Source organism: Myxine glutinosa, chromosome 2 (assembly GCF_964187855.1).
Source record: "Myxine glutinosa chromosome 2, kmMyxGlut1.1, whole genome shotgun sequence".
Taxonomy (NCBI): domain Eukaryota; kingdom Metazoa; phylum Chordata; class Myxini; order Myxiniformes; family Myxinidae; genus Myxine; species Myxine glutinosa.
Window position 1 is genome coordinate 102,911,139 of NC_136262.1, and position 22,845 is coordinate 102,933,983.

At 44.2% G+C, this 22,845-nt stretch overlaps 1 protein-coding gene across 1 annotated transcript; it reads right to left on the reverse strand.

Moving 5' to 3' along the window:
• Positions 1-57: 57 nt before the first annotated feature.
• On the reverse strand, positions 58-22,587 carry LOC137421507 (molybdopterin synthase sulfur carrier subunit-like). The gene is made up of 3 exons (XM_068107632.2): positions 22,433-22,587; positions 379-500; positions 58-197 (listed from the first exon to the last, which is right to left on the reverse strand). Exons 1-3 carry the CDS (start codon positions 22,445-22,447, stop codon positions 71-73), a joined length of 264 nt encoding a protein of 87 aa, XP_067963733.2. The 5' UTR covers positions 22,448-22,587; the 3' UTR covers positions 58-70.
• Positions 22,588-22,845: the final 258 nt, after the last annotated feature.

The following is a 22,845-nucleotide window of genomic DNA, read 5'->3' on the forward strand; positions in this document are numbered from 1 at the left end:
TATCATACATGCAAAACACTCCGTAGTGTTTTACCTCCAAGGGCCACGATAGTTTCACCCAATTCAAGGCTTATCCACCGCTGAGAGGTGGTACGACAGCTACTTCATCTCCATGTCTCAAGCATACGACCTGCTGACCCAGTTCCACATACTGCTGCTCGACTGCGAGGACAATTTGTTCCTGAATGCTCTCCAGGCTAAGGGGAAATTATGGGTATGGAGGGGCAAAGGCTGAAGATGAGGATCACCCAAACTTTATCAGCGACACATCACACCTTACCGTTTGAAAATAGCAAGTTAGACCGCAAGCTTACTTCCACCTTTTATGCAACCCATCACCTGCATCTTGCGTAGGGTTAAAATGGTGGCAAGTCTTACCGTGGATGTTTTTGCACAATCGCGTGCCACAATTCCAGAGAAGTCAGTTGCGCCGGTAATGTCAGCAATTCCTCGCGTGTTCCAGCAAGTTCGGAACTTTTGGCAAAATACAGCACAGTCACCTGGGGGTGATAAACAAAATACTACTGACCTCATTTTTAATGAGAGGTGGCACATCAAAATCCAGATGGTGGTGTAATTGGCAGTTAATCTCCATATTATGTACACACAGGGAAGACAAGGGGGGCAAAGAGGACATGTGGGAGTTTAGGTTGTTGTGTGTACCAAGAGAGTATAGGTGGGGAGATTGCTGGAGGGGGTGAAGGAGGATTAGAGGGGGGTTCCATACCCTCCTCCATATTGGGAAGAGTCCTTTCAACTCTTGCTTTGCATTTCCGAGCACAATCTATATTTCCGATGAGGCGCGATTTTGTTTCATCTCGACATTCACCAATGCTGAGGTGAGCAGCAAATTTGATTGGTCGTGATGGCGTAATATTTTGTCCAAGTACTGCTAAACTGGGGTTTTTAGAAGTGCAAAAAGGCGATTTGAGTTCTGCAGTGTTCAAGTACGTATATAGTTCAATTGGAATAGAATACAGTTGTTAAAGATTGGATACATTTTTGTCGAATGTTTATCGCCATTGATGCACCGTCTTTTACACCCCTTTATTTAACGTATTACATTGATTCTTCATGCCTGTTGTTTGTGTCCTTCATGACACATCCTTCATTAAAAACAGTAAGTTTCCTGTTTGGAATGATTTTCAATCGTGTTTGACTAGAAAAAAAAAACCACCTTCAGAGGCCATTTTTCCCCACAGAGCAGGGGTTGGCCTTTTTTTGGGCACCATGGTCCCCTTTTTGAAGCAATGTTTTATGGCCGGATGCCCTTCCTGCCGCCAACCCTGTTAGTCGCCTCTTGCGACACACAGGGAATTACCAGTGAGCTGGTACTGAATTTGCCGACCTCGGAAGGATGACAGGCTGAGTAAAACCCCCCTGGTGTTAATTCAGCGATCGACCGGGATTTGAGCCCAGGATCCTAGGATCCCAAGCCGGCACCCTAACCGCTCAGCCAACACGACGCTAACTGCCAGACAGAATTTTTAAAAAATACCTTATAGTGTGCGCATGTGCGATCAGGAAGAGAGTCCGTACAAATTGCCAAAATTCAGAACCAAATTATTGCTAAACTACAGGTATGTTTCCGATTCGTGTTCAAAATCGAACATTCCATTGAAATTAAGTTGTTCATCTATCGTAAACTGACATTTGTGGATGGATGGACAGACAGACGTAAAGCAATTGCTTAACCCCGCTTTTCACTTCATGTGTGTGGGGTAATAAATGGCCCCCTAAGTTGCTTGAAAAAGACAAATATTGAAAGGCCCATTGCTGAGAGACAGACAAACATCAATCAGGGGCGAATTTGGGTGAGCAAAAGCAACTGCTCAGGATTCAATGTAAAAATTGAATTTTTAAAAAAAGATTATGCGCATAGAAATTATCTCCAAATATCGCCCAAAAGTAGGATTGGTACCAAAAGTGTGATAAAGATTTTAGCCATTAGTTATTCTTACTTAATAGCCAAATTTATGACAATAAGACGAACAGATAAAGACTGTTTAATGTCCCACCTCGATGTCCGAATCCGACATCCACCTCGATTGTCCGAGGTCCTCGGCTCGCTCATTGATTGCAAGCTTCACATATAGCAGTAAAACGGGTGGATGATAACGGACCCTTTACGAGCAGGCCGAGTCGCTTTCATTCGTCAGAGGAAGTAAAAGTGTTGGCCCATTGGTGAGGACACTGGACTGGCATCCCAGTAGTTGTGTGGAAGAAGTTTTAAGGATTTGCATTCTAAGATTCAGCATGTTGTTGGTTTCAGAAGAACAGCCCCATCACTATTGGATTGTTGGTGAAAACCGAGCTGGCCCATTAACGACCTTTGGGTGGGACAATCTGCCTATCCCAACTGATCTTGTCTACATGTTTTGTGAGTCCACTCATCATTGTTGCCCCCAATTGCCTATCCTTGTTCCAAAAGGTCATTATGAAGGCATCTGAGTTCAACTTCTCTCCTGTACTTACAGCAAAAAAGTTATTGTTTTTGGTGATGTGGCTTGTTTTCAATGTTGACTTGTGCTGCCAAAGCAGGAAAAATTTCATACCATCATACATAACCCAATTTGCAAAACCAAAGCTCTCTACATGATAGTATATCGTGCAGTCAAGAGAGAATAAATATCCACATAGAACTGTGTAACTTTGGTGATGATATCATCATGTTAAATTGATTTTGGTACCGTGATCCGTAAAATTTGTGAGGTATGTCCCCTCTAATGGACATTAAACTGGGCTTCCCATCTGCTGGCATTGGTTTGTGGAGGTTAAGGATCCCACGGTGTCCTTCGTGAAGAGTTGATGGCCTATCGCCAGAGTCCTGGCCAAATTCGAAACTCCTGCCCTCACTGACTGCTGGGAAAGCAATAGCAAACCACCCAGCATAACTCTGTAAAGAGTATGGTACATCTCATCTCATCAAAGCCTGTTAGTGGCTCACAATCAATAGAAAGGAAAAAAAAAATCAATCATTTTATAGCAAATGGAAGTAACAACTTGACACTTGGAAAAGGTCATTTAATTCGAGACAAAAAAAAACAAACAATGAAAGAGCACAGATATCAACAACTGACTGAAAAAGTCAACAGCTTCGGTCATGCTGTGTCAGCTTTGGAAGAGTGCAAACTTTGCCCATTCACCCTCTTGTCTACTGCCCACAGCCTATAGCATTCATCCTACATGGTCACTCCCATGTACATTTGAAGCTTTAGGGCAGTTTTCTAAATGTCACGTGGTGAGTAAATATACCATGGAATTAATGAATGGTTATACAGTGGTTAAAAATTATTTATTTACTTAATGATTCATTTAAGGGTTTTTTTGTTGTTGTTTGTATACAACATCGAGGCTCGTGTAAGAGCTAACATCAATCACAAAAAAAAACAATCGGACAAACAAAACATACAATAAAGGGAGAGGGAGACAAGATGGGGAGACAGAGGGAAGCACACAAGTACAACAGCAGAGAACAGAGACATCGGGAGATCTGCGGGAAGGGGAGGGCTTGGGGGGAGGAGGCATGGGAAGGCGGGGGAGAGGTAAAAAGCACATGGACACTGCTAGAACTTCCAGGAAAGAAGTCGGTATTTCAAAAAAAGTGTATCTGGGGTGAATTAACGAGGGTAGAAGAGATCAAGATTTTGGATGGGAGAAGATAATAATAGATGGTGGTGAACAGCTGTTTTAAAGACCTGGAGGGAGGAGTGGGATTGAAGAGAGTGAGGGAGTTTGTTCCAGAGGTGGGAGTAAAGAGGAATGAAGGAGTGAAGGTGAGCAGAGTCTTGATTTTGGCAATGCTGGCAGATCTTGTGTGTCCTGCAGGAATATTTGGGGACAGAGCACAGATAGAACTGAGGGAGCAAGGCCGGAGAGGAGTCGGTCGAAGACAGAAAGACCACCTACCTGCCTGCAGTGAGTGAGTGAAAGGCCCTCGGAGTTATCTTCATCGCGGGAGATTCCAATGATTCTGAAAGCTTTGGTTTCAACAGCGTGAAGACGAGCTAGGTGTGAGGCAGGAGCACCTGCCCAGAGGGGAGAACAGCATTCCATTGAGAAAGTTTCCTTATTTTCCTTCTGGATGCAGGTCTGTTCTGGCCTCCAAGTCTAGATTCTGAAACATTTTCCCCATTGTGGGCAAGTTCAGGAGGGAGTGGTGGGGATGCTGTACACTGGAATTTGAAGTCTGCATACAGTGCCAACTCAGGGCCAGTCTTTTTCAAATTGCAGCGGACTATCTGCTTCTACTACAGCTACTGGGAGGCTATTCCCTCTGTTTTCTTTGTGATCTGGATGGTAATCCCATCAGAGGCATTCTCAACCCGCTTCCCACTGCCATGCAACTCGTCATCATCAGTTGTGCACAGGTCTGGCCACAGTGCGTACTGGGCAGTCAAATACTCTCCAAAAGACTCCATCTGAAATGTTCAAGCATTTTCCCCTCCATTGTGGCCGGGGTTTTTTGTGTGTGTTTGTGGGGGTCTCGACAAGATCGTAGGAGTGGTATTTTTTGCTCCTGCATTGCAACTTTCTGTAGCCCGCATGGTCAAACAAACTTGGGAAGAGGGGTTCCGCATAGGGCCTTTGCTAGACTTTTTGGAGCCCATGCTTCAATTTCTTCTCCTTGCATGCACATATTTGAGATGGTTGCTGGTCCACAGTTTGTCTCTATCGGCTTTATCCCTGTTATCTTATACAAAGTGCCAACACTCATGTTCCCTCCATTTCAAGATTACTTGCTGCTTGCGGATCTCCTGCTCAAATTGCTCGTTACTTAGAAAGGTTTCATCACTTGGAAACATCTTAGGAACAAGGGTATCGTTACTCAGGTTTGCCATTTTGCTTGTGATATATAGGGTGGATAATATTCTAAATTATATGTATTCCCTTCATCAACTGGGTATATACTAAGACACGAGTATAATAGGGGGAGCATTGCGTCCGGACATCGTGCTCAAACACAAAAAGGAAAAGATGGCACTGTTGATTGAGGATTCAGTTCCCAATGACTTTGGACTAAATGTTTCAGAGACCAAGGAAATACTCAAATACCAGGATCTGAAAAATGAGGTCATGAGGACTTGGAAATTGAAGAAAGCTGAAATTGTACCAGTGATGGTCGGAGCAAAAGGGATGATCAAGAAAACCCTTACTGATCACTTAAAAAGCATTCCGGGGAATATCACGACGAACGAGCTACAAGTGGAGTCTGTCAGAGTTTCTGTGGGGATTCTAACAATATCCCTTGGAACAAAGCTATGAGAATGAAATTTCACAATCTGGTTCATGAATAACGATCCTTTACCGAAAAAGGAGGTGGAGATTTTGAGTTGCTCCCACCTCCTCAACCACGCATATGGAGATAACAAGCTACGAGTATATCTAAATAGTTTCGTAGGTGCTCACTTTGTGGTGTCCATTGTCTCCTCACACATGTAAAGGACAGCCTCTGTGATACCATTTTCTCATGATACTTGTGGTACCAAGCCCCTACGCAGGCTGAGAACGGCGACGGTTGATCCATCAAAGGCAACACAACCTTTGGCATCAGTAGGATGAAACACCAGGTACAAAGCCTGTCGACAACATCACGCAGGATGTTGATCGCTCCGGCTGTAACATCACGCCCAAGGTACTCTCAGGCACACCCTTGGCTGGCCAGAACGGCCAGCTGGACACGTTTCTACCCTGGGCTATTGCCCTGCATGACACTCTCCTAGATATTTTACATATGTGTGGCCATGTCTATAATGCCCACTTCCATGCAAACCTCCTCCATACCATGGGTTTCCTTACACAGTGTGTCAATGCATGCAACCATAGGTTCCATTTCACCATCCCCCAGCATCTGACAAATCATGCCACAGATTTGTTATATTAGGTTGAGGTGGTTGGCCATCTTCACCTTTCCAATGTCCATTTTGTTGGAACAACAAGCAACAACGATTTATTTCCTTTATCACTTGGGTATATACACGGATATATCCGCTCACCAACATCTAAGCCTCGTGATATTTTTCTATAAATGTATGTTTTTCAATGAGTCAACTGCAACAACGTTGCAACTCTTGAGAGGGCAGAATGCGACAAAATAGTGACTCACTATAGAAACTTTTGGACAACTACAGCCTCAGAATCGAGTTTTGGTGCTGGGAGCCGCGACGGGGTAAACGGTGGGCCCCAGTGGCTAAGATTGGGCTTCCCTAGTCCACCTTCCCCCATAGCTATCTATAACAGTTTGGTTTCTCTCATTAACTCAATCAGTCGGGGAGCCCAAGGTACTCTCAAAGAGTCATGCAGAGGTTTTGGTAGACACCTCATGCTACATTTGTTTTTTCAAACTTCAGACCTGCCTGAACAATATTCCAGAGGGCAACCTTCTGAGATCAGTGTACCTCACTGTAAAAATTCTGTTTACATTTATACCGTGAGGTTTCCAAGAACCGATTCAGGGATATATGCAATTTCTCCATATATTCAACAAAAATAATGCTACAAATCCAAATTTGGTATCAAAATGACCAGAATGATGAGGCACATGGCAAAAAAGAAACAAAAGGCAAAAATATGATATTTTATTCGAATGAGAGATACAACAATGAAAAAGATTCTAAAAATCTCTGGGTTTAGCCATTAGCACCATATAAAAATGACCTTATCTGCATCAATACTTAATATCATTATCACTATATATTGTTGCGGTTCTCGAGCTCGTCGACGTACTGAGGGGAGCCCTGCTCCCCCTCGAGCTTCGAGTCCACGAGGCCGCTACCTACTCTACACTCGTGGGGGCGGATTGCTGAGCAATTCCAGCTGCCAAACCCGCAGCTAGCGCGTGGAAGGGTTTCCGGTCACAACCGGAGTACCTTCGGTACACACGCCGCCGCGAGGACGGGGGCTGGACCTCACACGAGTCACGCTGGTCTTTAACGCCGAGCGGTTTGCGTGTCGCGCAACTCGTGCCGTTAATTACTATGAACCAGATCGAGCGGTTTTAACTCGTGTAATGCGAGGCCAATGGTGAAAGGACGAAAACGGCCAAGTTGGAAACAAACCACAGATTTATTCACAAATGTACACTGGTGATAGAAAAGGGACACAGAAGAGAATCCTAACCACCTTACTTACGTTTCCCAGACAAGGGCCCTCTGACTCGTTTGGGGAAGGGGAGGAAGAAGGGGACGCGCAGAAAGCGCGGCCGCCTGGCGCAGTTCGCCCAGGACGGCTCGTTGGGCGTTTCTCCCCCCCCCCCCCCCCCGAGGATGTTCGCGGCAGGGACGTCGACCTCAGTCGTGCACGAACGGGAATCCACGCAGCGTGTCCCGAAGCCAGTGAGGCAAAGCGCACGTGCAGGGAGTCCAGGCAGGGAGATCGTCAGGCCAGAGAGCGAATCCAGGGGGCGTCCAGAGTCCAGAGATCGTCAGAGTCCAGGGCCAACAAGAGTTCAGAGTCCGGGGCCAGAGAGAGCGGGGGCAGAGAGAGAGTTCGGGGTCCGGGCTGGGTTTTATAGCCCCCGGAGTCCCACCAGAATGTTCCAAAGGCCTCCACTGGCCGCCGGGGGTCACGTGTCGTGATAGCCCCCCATCAGTCACTCCCCTTAGCTCTCATTGGCCACCGTTCTTGGCCATTCCTCTTTAGCTCCCGTTGGCTGTTTGCTGCTTACCAACCACGCCCATCAGCTCCTCCCTCGGGCCTCCTTGACTTGTCCTAGGCCCACCACATGGCATTCCAAGCTTCAATGAGGCCTACCCTTACTTTACCTGCCTCAACGCATACTAACACTGGGAAGGAGACTATACTTCACATTTAATAAGAAATATCTGACTAAGCGAGGCTCCATGTTGTGGTGAAACTAACTAAAAGGGGGGTTGCCTTTTTTCAAAAAACCACAACAATATTATCACTATATATCACTATACATTATCACTATATTATTACATACATCACTTAATATCATTGGTCCATACATCAGAATCATTCCCATTCAGCCCTCTATCACACCACATATACAAGTTGCCAATTGTTTTTTCAATTTCGATTTCAATTTTTCAATTTTCTTGAGTGCATCACCCACTGATATAGCTGAAGAACAGACGTAGTCACTTCCAGATTGTCGCGGCCAAAAAGACAGGGAATCACCGAAATGCGATTTGAGACGTCTTTTCACCACAGATGCTCTGTATGCTTCAGCACGATCTAAACATTTCTGCTGCAGCAAGGACCTGTACCTGTCACGTATAGCTCAAAGATACACCACAGATCTATTGACAACCAACTGAGTGTGCAATTCTTCAATAAGAGTGGCAAACGCATCTGCTTTGGCTTTAGTGTCATTGTCCGTGTTTAGTGTTCTCTGCCTTTTGTTCATGTAGGCATTAACACACGGAGTGTGATATTTCACATCCATTGCTACCAGATCAACAGCTGGACCAAAATGGGCATTGATCTTGTCAAGCATGTCTCTGTCGTCCAGTTCTTCAACTTTCCTCTTTAAGGATCGGCCACGATTTTTGGTCATAGCCAGGCTTGCTTTTTTGCGCTTGGTGAAAGGTTTCTCGCATACAATGCACTGAGACGTGCAGTCAAAAGTATTTCTCTGTGACCGTGTCAAATGTTTTGGAGCATCACACACTGTGCTTGTTTGCTTGTCACCATCCTGAGTGCTTGCAGGTGTCCTACTCTTGTGTCTTTTGTAAGCCAAGTCACAGCTTTTCTTCAGTGTATACCAACACCTGCAATCTCCATGCCAGTACAACTGTTCATCGTCCAGTCTTTGAAGTCAAAACGGGTTCTAGTCTCTTTGCAATGGAATCCTGTCGCTTCCCAGTAGTGCTACGTAACGCATCAAAGGAGGTAACTTTTTGAAGGGTTGCATGTGATTCATTTTGGCAGATAATACATCGATCAAAATTGGTTGGCTGGAGAGGCTCTGTTTTGGAGGCAGATTATCTCTTCCATGGCTTATGCAGACTTGGTCAGATCTGAAAGAGAGAATTAACCATGATAAGAAATAAATAACAATACCCATTTACCTATATACACATGGCCCTAAATAGTTTTCATTAAAGTGGCAGCTTCCATTTGAATCTACTAGCAATGGTACCCACCCTATGGGCGGGGCTTCAATTGGGAGGCCCAAATGAAAAGGCAAAATATCAGAAATTGAAGGCGTTTTTATATTTTAAACGATTCATAGAAAACGTCCGTTGAATCATATCACACGCAAATCATCAAAATCTAAACAGTACATGGCGCCAATTTTGAAAAAAGATTGAATTCTGCAAAACGGAAGCGGCCGCTACACGTCTTTCTCAGTCGCACGTTTATGTGTGAAGAGTGCGCGCCGAATCTGTAACATGGAAGCGCCCGCTACACCCGTTTCTCAGTCACTTTGCACACGCTGCCATGTTACTTCGGAGCCACACATTTATATAGGAAGAGTTCGTCAGGAGTCGATCTACTCTCTCCTGGTACATAGAATAAACAGTATTTGTAGAATTTCAACAAAAGCCACATCACTGTTCATATCGGTAAATATTATTCCATCGTGTTTGGAAAAACTGGAAAAATAGGAAAAACAATACAGCCTATTTTACTCCCAGGGGTCCCAGGAATACCCACCCAAAATATCGTTGTGATCGGTTGAGCCGTTTTTGCGGTACCTTCGAACGGACGGACATTTGGTGAATTAATAGTAAGATGAAAAGCACCTGTGAAGTGGAAACAAAAATTATACTGTACCATTTTGTTCATGTCAATATAACTCTTACCAAAACATTTTCTTAAATAAATACTAATACCATGAATAAATAAGTAAATACACAGGTCCGGTTCGATGGTTGATGTCCGCAGGCCCGGATTGATGTTCAATGTCTGCAGCGGGAAGACTGAACGCTGAAGGTTCCACGCGGTGCGGCAGATCCCACGAGGCCAGATTGATGTCCACATGACCGGATCGATGTTTGATGTCCACAGGGGTGAGACCAAATGCCGAAGGTTCCACGCAGTCAGGCCAAAGGTTCCACGCAGTCAGGCCAAAGCTAAGGTTCCACGCAGTCAGGCCAAAGGTTCCACGCAGTGCAGCAGAAGGTCCCACGAAGCCGGACGAATGTCCGCAGGTCCAGAATGATGTTCGATGTCCGCAGCAGTGAAGCCGAACGCCGAAGGTTCCACGCAGTGAGGCAGAAAGTCCCACACAACCGGATCTATTTTTGATGTTCACATACCTGGATCGATGTTTGATGTTCAGAGGCTAAAATTGCAGTTTACAGTGTAATAATCATCTGGACATTCATTCTCCTGAATGCATGGGTATTATGGCTTGTATAAATACTAACGGAACGAAATTAACTAGCTCAAAACACAATACCTGCTACAATGTAATACAATGTAATATACCTGTAATGTAATACAATGCTAAAAATAATACCTGTAATGTAATAATAATGTAATGTAACAATACCTGTAATGTAATAATACCTGTAATACCTGTAATAATACCTGTAAAAATAATGTACCTGTAATGTAATACAATGCTGCTACAATGTAATATACCTGTAAATAGAGAGAAAAAGTTATATACCGATAGCAGCCATCTGACATGCACCTTGTAAGAAATAGATCAACATTCTACATTCTGGCATTCAGCCCAAAATAAGGGGGTAAGGTTGAATTCATATTAAAACTTGTGTGAATATCGGGTCTCATCAGAAACCTGTCTGTATATGTGGTGTAATAGAGGGTTGAATTGATGTATGAAACAACGATATTAAGTGAGTATTGATGGAGATAAGCTCATTTTTATATGGTGCTAATGGCCAAACTGAAAGATGTTTTCTCAAATTTTTTTCATTATTGTGTCTCTCATTTGAATAAAATATCATATTCGCCTTTTGTTCTTTTATGCAATGTGCCTCATAATTCTGGTCATTTTGATACAAAATTTTGATTGGTAGCATTATTTTTGTTGAACGTATGGGGAAATTTCATATAATCGCTCAATCGGCTTTTGGAAATCCCGCGGTATAAATGTAAACAGAATTTTCAGTGAGGTACTGTACACTGATCTCAGAGGGTTGCCCTCTGGAATATTGATCAGGAAGGTCTGAAGTTTGAAAAAAACATCAGGAAACCAAATATAGCACGAGGTCTTCACATCTTACAAAATATGGGGGTTGTGCTCCCTGCCTAATGGGTCTTTTTTGATTTATACAAATCTTGGGGTGAAGGTACAGTCGTGGGCAAAAATATTGGCACCCTTGCACTTTTTTCAAATAATGCACCATTTCTTCTTGAAAAATGTTGAAATTAAAAAATATTTTGGTATCCACATATGTATTTCTTTGGTTTGCAGTGGAACAAAACAAAAAGAGCTGAAAAAAATACTAAATCTTAGCTTATTACACACAGAAATCCTAAAATGGCCCGGATAATATTATTGGCACCTTTTAGAAGTTGTTAGAAATAATTAGATTTCAAGCAGGTAATTCTCCTTTACTTTGGCATTGAACTCACCTGTGGTGAGTTACAGGTGACTGCAATATAAAATCACTCATTCAACCAGTTTGAATAGAGAAAAGGAGTCATTCTGCTGTTTTGTGTCACTGTGTGTACCACAATGAGCATGGAGAAAAGAAAGAAAACCAGAGAATTGTCTGAGATCAGACACAAGATTGTAGCCAAGCATGGACAATCTCAAGACTACTAGTCCATCTCCAGAGACCTTGATGTTCCTGTGTCCACCGTACGCAATGTTATCAGGAAGTTTAAGGCCCATGGCACAGTACTATTTTGTAGTAGTGAAGGATTGTTCGAATGGTGGAGAAAGCACCTCGATCAACTGCCAAACAGATTCAAGCTGGCCTTCAGACACAAGGTACAACCGTTTCAACTCGCACCATCTGCCGCCAACTCAATGAAAGGGGGTTCTATGGTAGGAGACCCAGGAGGACCCCACTGCTGAGAGAGAGACATAACAAAGCCTGACTGGAGTTTTCCAAAACACAACTGAAGCCAAGATCCTTCTTGGAGATTGTCCTGTGGACAGATGAGACCAAATTAGAGCTTTTTGGTAAAGCACATCATCGCGATGTTAACAGAAAACAAAATGAAGCCTTCAAAGAAAAGAACACCTTCTCTACAGTCAAACATGTAGGAGGTTCAATGAGGTTTTGGGGTTGCTGTGCCGCCTCTGCACTGGGTGCCTTGAATGTGTGCATGGTATCATGAAATGAGGAGATTACCAAGGCATTTTGGAGCGCAATGTTCAACCCAGTGTCAGAAAGCTGGGTCTCCGTCGAAGGTTATGAGTCTTGCAGCAGTACAATGATCCCAAACACATTTCCAAAAGCACCAAGGAAAGGTTTAAGACAAAACGCTGGACTGTTCTGAAGTGGCCAGCAATGAGTCCAGATCTAAATCCTGAAAACAGCAGTTGGGAGATCTGAAAACAGCAGTTGGGAGAAGGCACCCTTCAAATCTGGGAGAACTGGAGCAGTTTGCACAAGAAGAGTGGGCCAAACTGCCAGTAGAGAGGTGTAGGAAGCTCATTCATGGCTGTAGGAAGTGCTTGACTGCAGTTATTTTGTCCAAAAGCTGTGCTACCAAATACTAAGTGTGGGATCTCAATAATTTTGTCAATGCCATTTATTTTTATTTTCTGATTTAAAAGGACATATTAAGTTCTGAATCAAAAACAAAGGTTCTGTAATATTAACAGTGAAATAAAGAATTGTGGAGACCAAATACTTTTGTCAATTTCAACTTATTTTTGGAGAAAATTGTGAGTTATTTGAAAAAAGTGCAAGGGTGCCAATATTTTTGGCCACGACTGTACATTGACCTTCTGTACTATAGTTCAGTAAAAAAATTCACATAATGCTTTCATAAAAAAATTATCAAGATTGACGACTTCTCAAGCATACAATCAAACTAATAAGACCTACCCATGTAAGCGATGTCTCGACTTATTTCATCGAAAAGATAGATGCTGTTTATCCAAATCCTAATCAATGTACTCAATCAATGTACTAAATTCTAAAAGAATGTACTCACTAATAAATAACAAAACATACTCCTTGTAGTTTCTGTTATTATATCAAATCATCTGTTGGTGATAAATAAAACAAGTTAGAACTTTACAGAGGAACCGACTCCCCAAAGGAGTTTGTAAAACAACTGGAAAAAGCCTATTTGATTAGCGAAGATAATTCTGAAAACTTGTAATTCTGAAAATGGTATTAACACAGGATGAGAAAAAGGATTTTAAGAACTGCAACATTTGTCATATTTGTCAACATGAAATACAAGTGGAACCAAAAGTTAGAGACCATTGTCATCTTACTGGCAAATATAGAAGACTTGCTCATCAATATTGTAATCTCAATTTTCAACTTCCCAACTTTATCCTTGTGTTCCTACATAGACAACGCTCACCATGACACACGTCTATTTATAAAAGAGTTGATTAGAACCCTTGGGGACATCTCAGCCATTCCTAACACAGACCACAAATACATCTCATTTACAAAAACAATCCACACATCTCCAAAAACTCGTATTAGATTCCTTGGCTCATTCAAGTTTATGTCAAACTCATTATCTAACTTAGTATCGAATATCAAAAGTTTGCTGATTCTTCAAACTCATGTCTCAAATCAGGAAGAAATTGAACTCTTGTTACAAAAGTGGATATCAATCCCTATGATTGTATGGACTCGTTTGAGAGGTTCAAAGAAACACAGCTCCCCTCTAAAATAATGTTTCTACGACGGGTTAAAGTTAAATAAAAATCACTAATAAAGAATAAATAACAAAATATCGTTATCTCTTCTCAAAGGGAATTAGATAAAGCAGAAGTTGGGTATTATTTTGTGGTCGATTTGAAATGCCCAGAAGAACTCCACAACAAGCACAAAGACCTGTCATTTGCCCCTTATAAGGATATCAACAATGATCTCTTACTACAAATTCCTGCATAGATCCCCACGGTGTCCTTCGCGAAGAGTAGGCGAGCCAGCACCGGACACCATGGCCAATTTACAAATTCCTGCCCGAACCTTAGTCGAACGTCAGGCCTGCCCAGCCGGTTCGTAAAAGACTTGGGCCAAGCTTCCACAGGCCAACCCCACGAGAGCGTGGAAATAATTGTGGTCTTTAAAGAAGAAGAATCGATGTGTGGATCTTTCATTGAAAGGACGTGAAGCTTGTAGCCGGTCTGACAAGTGGTCGTTGGTGAACCTGAAAGATCCCATTCCATTGCATCCATCCGAATGAGAAGAGTAGGCGACTTATCACCAGGGGTGCATTCAGTTACAAAGCTTGTTGTAGAGCGCTCGCCGAGTGGCTCAAGCACTCATGCAAGCACTCCATTCGAAATCGTTGATACGGAACGACTAGCTTGGCAAGCGCTGGCTAGTTGCTTGGTAACTGAACACAGTACACACCCCTGGACTTTTGAACCAATTACAAATTCCTTCCCCGACTGCTGGAATAGCAATGGCAAACAACTATGCCCTTGCAAAGAGATTGCTTATTGGTTTAAATTTATACAACTTATTGTTATGTCGGGTGGGGTAGTGATATGTAGAGCCAGATAGATCTGTGTAGGTAACGTGCTTCGTCTGTCGCAGTAAGGAATCCACCTGTAATAAGTTCATGTGTGGGTGTTTTGTCGGGTAAGAGTATACTTGTGAGCATACCAGGATGTTTGAGTGGTAAGTAAAGTTAGGGATTAAAGAATAAAGCCCCTGTATGCCTCACCTGGTCAGCCAAACCTTTGTCCCGTTTGGCACTGCACACCACTTAGACACGTAGTTAGGATCTCCTTAGTGCAACATTAAATTCCCTTCCCTGACAATGACTTCAGAAGGAACAGGCAAAGAAACCAGGCCAGGACACCGCCGATGATGGCCGTCGCCGCTACACCTCCGGCGGCCGAGGAACATTGAGTAGCACGAGCTATTACCATGCTACGGGCCTGTGATTGGTCAGCGCGCTAGGCGCGAACCTCCAGCCAACGAGTGCGGGAGGCGCGAAGCTGGAAGGTTCGGTGGAAGTCGCTGGTTGGTAGCGCGCCAAGGCTGACGTCACCGGCAAGGTTATTTAAGCACGCGCCGAACAACATTTTCAGAGAGAGAGAGCGAAGTTGGATTTGCGCTTGGCTTGGAGCAGCAGCAAACTTGGATACGGAGTTGGTCTGGAGAGTCTCGTTTGCGGTTCGTGCTCTTGTTTGCTCTCTTGGTGCTTGGACATATTCTTGTCTCTTCTTCTTCGTCTTGCGCAGCCCGAGTTGAGTTGAATCATAGCCCGAGTGAAGTTCGCTTGCTTCTTGCACGTTTGCTTCGGGAGAGCTGACTGGGACGTGGCAGGCCGATCCGTGTGTGAAGATCAACCTCGCTTGGAGCCGCTAGTCTGCGTTGGACGCGCGGTGCTTTTCCTGCTTTGGGGCCTCGTGTGCGAATGGAGTGGGCATTGGCTCGGGCCTTCGCGTTGCTGTGGTGCTGGAGCGAGGGGCCTCGTGGTGTGCGGCGGAGCTTGGGGACGCAAGACGACAGACGAGATAAGGCCGCATCCACAGAACATTTTACAATTACATAACGGACGTTTTTCTTTTTATTAATTCATATTCCTGTGTCTCGTTTCTGAAATCTGTTGTGTGGGGACGTCCCGATTAGGATATTTATTACCGGCGTGTGCTTTTTCCTGTCCTTGCCTTTTTACTTGAATAAATCCTTGTATTATTTTGCTGTACATACTTGAACGCAGTTTTCCGTGTGATTGATTCAATAGGTACGGCTGCAGGGCTCTCGCGCCCCCCCTCCATCCCACGCGCTTTGGTGTAGCTTTTTGGTTCCGGAGTCCGCCATTGAGTTTTCGCCTCAGGGGTCAAGGCCTCCGCGATCGGCTTCCGTGACCATCTGATGTTAATCAAAGACTGCCGCGCGACATTATTTAGCCAGCACTTCAAACAACCAGAATATTTCGAATTATCATGTTCTAAAGACCATCCTGAAATCAGTACCAGCTCTAAGGCCTATGGTACTTTTTGTTGTAAAAATTCCACGCACCGCTTCCCGTTTGTCCTGTGGTAAAGTGAACAACGGTTATCAAGCAGGTCACTCATTTTACCACATAATTGCTAATATGCCACCATAAAATTCCATTTTACCACATAATTGCTAATATGCCGCCAAACAATTCCATTTTACCACAGAATTGCTAATATGCCACCGTAAAATTGCATTTTACCACAGAATTGCTAATATGCCACCGTAAAATTGCATTTTACCACAGAATTGCTAATATTCCACCGTAACATTGCATTTTACCACAGAATTGCTAATATTCCACCGTAACATTGCATTTTACCACAGAATTGCTAATATTCCGCCGTAAAATTGCATTTTACCACAGAATTGCTAATATTCCGCCGTAAAATTGCATTTTACCACAGAATTGCTAATATTCCACCGTAAAATTGCATTTTACCACAGAATTGCTAATATTCCGCCGTAAAATTGCATTTTACCACAGAATTGCTAATATCCCACCGTAAAATTGCATTTTACCACAGAATTGCTAATATCCCACCGTAAAATTGCATTTTACCACATATTATAAGAGAGCAAACGTATATGGTTATGTCGCTATGTATGTATGTTTATATGCGACGAAAACGTCTTCTTCTTCTTCAAATAAAATTACCACCCTCTTAATAAACCCTCTTAATTGCGTTAAGACTGCTGAGACCCCTCAGACCTTTGATGACCCTTTAATTCCCCCCAAGACCCTTCAGACCACCAAGACCCCTGAAGACCCCCCAAAGACTATCTTGTGGTGAGGCTGTTGCCCAGAAACAACTTGCCTTCGTCTCCTGGAAAGCAAATCCAACGGAAGGAAATCTCATTTCCTTTCACAAAGCCCGAAACAAGTGTGTGTCCACCCTCAGGAGAGCCAGGAAACAATATCTCTCCGTTCTCAAGACCGAACTCTCTTATCTGTCTCCCTCTTCCAAATCCTGGTGGCGTCTGGTCAAATCTGTGTCTGGTGTTTGTTCCCCCTCCATCCCCTCCCTTACCTCAAACGGCTACACAGCTGACTCCGCACGTGAAAAAGCCGAATGCCTCAACTCTGTGTTTGCCTCTAAATCTTGTGTCCCAAACCCATCCCTCTCTGTACCCACCATACCCAGTCGTACCCAACTGCTCCTGGACTCCGTGTCCTTTCCTCCTGACAAGGTGGAAAAGTTTCTGTCAACCCTCGACTCCGATTCTGCAACTGGACCTGACGGCATCAGCCCACGGGTCCTACAATCCTGTTCTTCCGCTCTTTCACTCCCTCTCTCTGTTCTCTTCACCCTCTCTTTTGCTCAAGGTCAACTGCCATCTGCTTGGAAATCAGCCAACATCACCGCTTTGCACAAAAAAGGTGCAAAAACAGATCCTAGCAACTACAGACCAATCAGCCTTCTCCCAATTATCAGCAAAGTCATGGAATCCATCATTGCTTCGGATATGAAATCTTTCCTCTTCTCCAATGGCTTGATCTCTGATCATCAATTTGGTTTCAGACCAGGTCACTCTACTCTGGACATGCTGCTTCTGCTGTCTCAACAATGGATGGAGGTCCTCAATGCCAAACAGGAAATTAGAGCTGTCTCCCTCGACATATCACGTGCCTTCGATACGGTCTGGCACCCGCTCTGCTCACCAAACTCTCCTCCTTTGGTATCCATGGAAATCTCCACGCATGGCTGGCGGACTTCCTCTCTAGTCGTCATCAACGTGTGGCCCTGAATGGGTTTCTCTCATCTCCTCTTCCTGTTCAGGCTAGAGTTCCCCAAGGCAGTGTTCTGGGCCCTGTGCTTTTTCTGGTCTTCATCAATGATCTCTCTGACTCTCTTGAAAATCCTCTCTATCTCTTTGCTGATGACTCCACTCTCTGCCGCTCCATTCCTCATCCCTCAGATCGGCAGTCTGCAGCCTCCTCACTCTCTGCAGACCTGGACAAAATCACAGACTGGGCAAACAAGTGGAACATGTCTTTCAATCCTGACAAATCTCACACTCTTACGATGTCTCTCCGAAAAGACCGACTGGACAACCCTCCCATCTACTTTCTGAATAATCCTCTCCAAGAAGTTCTGTCACTCAAGCTTTTGGGTCTCACTATCTGCCATGATCTTTCCTGGGAAAACCACATTACCAAGCTGGCCTCCAAAGCCAGTCGCCGACTAGGCATCCTCCGTCGTGCGAAGTCCTTCCTTGGCACACCTGAGCTCCTCACCACATTCAAGGCTTTCATCCGCAGCTCAATGGAGTACTGCTCTCCCCTTTGGGCTGGTGCTCCTGCCTCACACCTAGCTCGTCTTCACGCTGTTGAAACCAAAGCGATCAGAATCATTGGAATCTCCCGCGATGACACTATCTCCGAGGGCCTTTCACTTAATCACCGCAGGCAGGTTGGTGGTCTTTCCGTCTTCTACCGACTCCTCTCCGGCCTTGCTCCCCCAGCTCTCTCTGGGCTCTGTCCCCCCAGCTCTCTCTGGGCTCTGTCCCCCAAATATTCCTGCAGGTCGCACAAGATCTGCCTGCAACCCTCTTATGGTTAAACTGCCAAAATCAAGACTCTCTGCTCACCTTCAATCCTGCATTCCTCTTTTCTCCCGCCTCTGGAACAAACTCCCTCACTCTCTTCAATCCCACTCCTCCCTCCAGGTCTTTAAAACGGCTGTTCACCACCATCTCTTATCTTCCCCAATCCAAAACCTTGATCTTTTCTACCCCCGCTAATTTCACCCCAAATCCACTTTTTTGAGGTGACTTTTGACTTCTTTCCTGGAAGTCCTTGGTGTCCTTGCGTTTTATACCTATCCTGCCTCCCCCCAGGCCCTCTCCCTCCAAAAACATCTCCCGATGTCCCTGCTCTCAAATGTTGCGTTTGTGTGCTTCCTCCCCTTCTCTCCCCATCTTGTCGACCGCTCCCCTTTTTATATACTTTGTTTGCTTGTTTGTTTGTTTGATAAATGTTAGCTCTTTCACGAGCCTCGACTCTGTACACAAAAATAAAAAAAATAAAAAGACTCCAAAGACCCAAAATACCATTCAAGGCCCTGAGGCTCCAAAAGACCCTGAATACTCGAAGACCCAAAACACCCCGAAGGCCCAAAAGACCCCAAAGACCCAAAACAACCCGAAAACCAAAAAGACCCCGAAGACCAAAAATAACCGGAAGACCAAAAATACCTGGAAGACCCTTAAAGACCAAGAAGAACCAAAAGAACCTTGAGACCCAAAAGCCCCTGAAGACCCTGAAGACCCAAAACACCATGAAATCCAAAAGACACCGAAATGGTCAAAGATGCCTACCCCTCTGAAACAACGTGTGGAGAGGCACGCGGAGCGCGCCGGGTCACGCTAGTAATTGCTAATATGCCGCCATACAATTCCATTTCACCACAGAATTGCTAATATTCCGCCATAATTCCATTTTATCACAGAATTGCTAATATGCCGCCGTAAAATTTCATTTTACCACAGAATTGCTAATATTCTGCCGTAAAATTGCATTTTACCACAGAATTGCTAATATCCCGCCGTAAAATTGCATTTTACCACATCTTATTATAATAGAGCAAACGTATATGGTTATGTTGCTATGTATGTATGTTTATATGTGATGAAAAGGTCTTCTTCTTCTTCTTCAAATAAAATTTCCACCCTCTTAATTAACCCTCTTAATTGCGTTGAGACTGCTGAGACCCCTCAGACCTTTGATGACCCTTTAATATCCCCCAAGACCCTTCAGACCACCAAGACCCCTGAAGATCCAAAATACCCCCAAAAATCCCAAAGACCCAAAATACCCTTCAACGCCCTGAGGCACAAAAAGACCCTGAATACCCGAAGACCCAAAACACCCCGAAGACCCAAAACACCCCGAAGACCCAAAACAACCGGAAGACCCAAAACAACCCGAAGACCCAAAACACCCCGAAGACCCAAAACACCCCGAAGACCCAAAATACCTGGAAGACCCAAAAAGACCCAAAGACCCTTAAAGACCAAGAAGAACCAAAAGAACCTTGAGACCCAAAAGCACCTGAAGACCCTGAAGACCCAAAACACCATGAAATCCAAAAGACACCGAAATGGTCAAAGATGCCTACCCCTCTGAAACAACGTGTGGTGAGGCGCGCGGAAAGCGCCGGGTCACGCTAGTAATTGCTAATATGCCGCCATACAATTCCATTTCACCACAGAATTGCTAATATTCCGCCATAATTCCATTTTATCACAGAATTGCTAATATTCCGCCGTAAAATTGCATTTTACCACAGAATTGCAAATATTCCGCCGTAAAATTGCATTTTACTACAGAATTGCCAATATGCTGCCGTAAAATTGCATTTTACCACAGAATTGCTAATATTCCGCCGTAAAATTGCATTTTACCTCAGAATTGCTAATATCCCGCAGTAAAATTGCATTTTACCACATCTTATTATAATAGAGCAAACGTATATGGTTATGTTGCTATGTATGTATGTTTATATGTGACGAAAATGTCTTCTTCTTCTTCTTCAAATAAAATTTCCACCCTCTTAATTGCGTTGAGACTGCTGAGACCCCTCAGACCTTTGATGACCCTTTAATTTCCCCCAAGACCCTTCAGACCACCAAGACCCCTGAAGACCCAAAATACCCTGAAGAACCCCAAAGACCCAAAATACCCTTCAAGGCCCTGAGGTTCAAAAAGACCCTGAATACCCAAAGACCCTGAATACCCAAAGACCCTGAATACCCAAAGACCCAAAACACCCCGAAGACCCAAAACACCCCAAAGACCCAAAACACCCCAAAGATCCAAAACACCCCAAAGACCCAAAACACCCCGAAGACCCCGAAGACCAAAAACACCCCGAAGACCAAAAACACGATGAAGACCAAAAACACCCCGAAGACCAAAAACACCCCGAAGACCAAAAACACCCCGAAGACCAAAAACACCCCGAAGACCAAAAACACCCCGAAGACCAAAAACACCCCGAAGACCAAAAACACCCCGAAGACCAAAAACACCCCGGAGACCAAAAACACCCCGGAGACCAAAAACACCCCGGAGACCAAAAACACCCCGGAGACCAAAAACACCCCGGAGACCAAAAACACCCCGAAGACCAAAAACACCCCGAAGACCAAAAACACCCCGAAGACCAAAAACACCCCGAAGACCAAAAACACCCCGAAGACCAAAAACACCCCGAAGACCCAAAAGACCCCGAATACCAAAAATACCTGGAAGACCCAAAAAGACCCAAGAAGAACCAAAAGAACCTTAAGACCCAAAAGCTCCTGAAGACCCCGAAAACCCAAAAGACACCGAAGACCCTCAAGACCCAAAAGCCTCTGAAGACACCAAAGACCCAAAACGGCAAAAGACCCTGAAGCCCCAAAACACCTCAAAGACCCAAAATACCCTTAAAGGCCCAGAGGATCCAAAAGACCCTGAAGACCCAAAACACCATGAAACCCAAAAGACACCGAAATGGTCAAAGATGCCCCCCTCTGAAACGACGTGTGATGAGGCAGGCGGAGCGCGCCGGGTCACGCCAGTAATTGCTAATATTCCGCCATACAATTCTATTTTACCACAGAATTGCTAATATGCCGCCGTAAAATTGCATTTTACCACAGAATTGCTAATATTCCGCCGTAAAATTGCATTTTACCACAGAATTGCTAATATTCCGCCGTAAAATTGCATTTTACCACAGAATTGCTAATATTCCGCCGTAAAATTGCATTTTACCTTACAATCGCTAAAAAAAAAGGTAATTTGATTCGAGAATGGCACCGTTTGTTGTCAACATCCACGATGCGGAATAACTAAAGAACACACTCCAACAGTACCTCGGCATCCACATTAGCGCTACCTTATAATTATTATAATAACATAACACCCGTCGAGAAGGTTATAGCTTCGTTATATTAATATACTTGTTTATACTATTAAGCTGTATCATAGTATAAAGGTTGCACATTTAAACAAATCCAACATTATGCAAAAAAAAATAACAATTTATCTGCTCATTCGAGACATACACCGCTCAAAACATTGTCATTGGTCGTTGAAACTTCATTGCTCTGAAATACTTGTTGAACGACAGGGAGAAAACAAAACAAAAGGATGTTCAACATTAAGAATAATTAGGAAAACGAAACCGAAATAATAAAAACTAACTGATCGGCGGTGGTTGGTACGTAGTACGTACTCATACTCGATACATGGATCTTTAACGTATCATTTGACCTCTGTCAACGTACGCAGCCAGACAAGGTCGCAGTCGCACCCACGTTGGTAAACAGATTCGGACGGCAGCAAATAGAAGTGACGCAACAGAGAGAGATGAGAGAAACAAAGAACCTACCTCGACATACGTCATGGGAGAGACGCCAGTGCCACAACAATGGTCGCTCAAGAAACGTTATTGCCGCAAACGGTAGTTTTAAAAAGTGGAGACGACAAACTTCCGCCGGACGACGCAGCAGCCACGTCGCTTCACACAAACGATACCTGTAATGCGGCGATATAACCGCCAGAGGGACTCGATGGAAGGGTTACTCCGGCCACCTCCATGCTCTGTGCTTAGGGCTATGGCAACCAACGTATGGTTGTTTACCTGTGCTCTATCCAGATTGGCGGCATCAGGGTGCCACACGTCGAGAGTGTGTGCCACATCAATGTGCCACACGACTAACCCTAACTTAGGCGAGTTCATAAAATTTATTATTTTATTGTCCATGTGGAAAACGTGGAAATTTTGCATCAGCTTGGGAACAG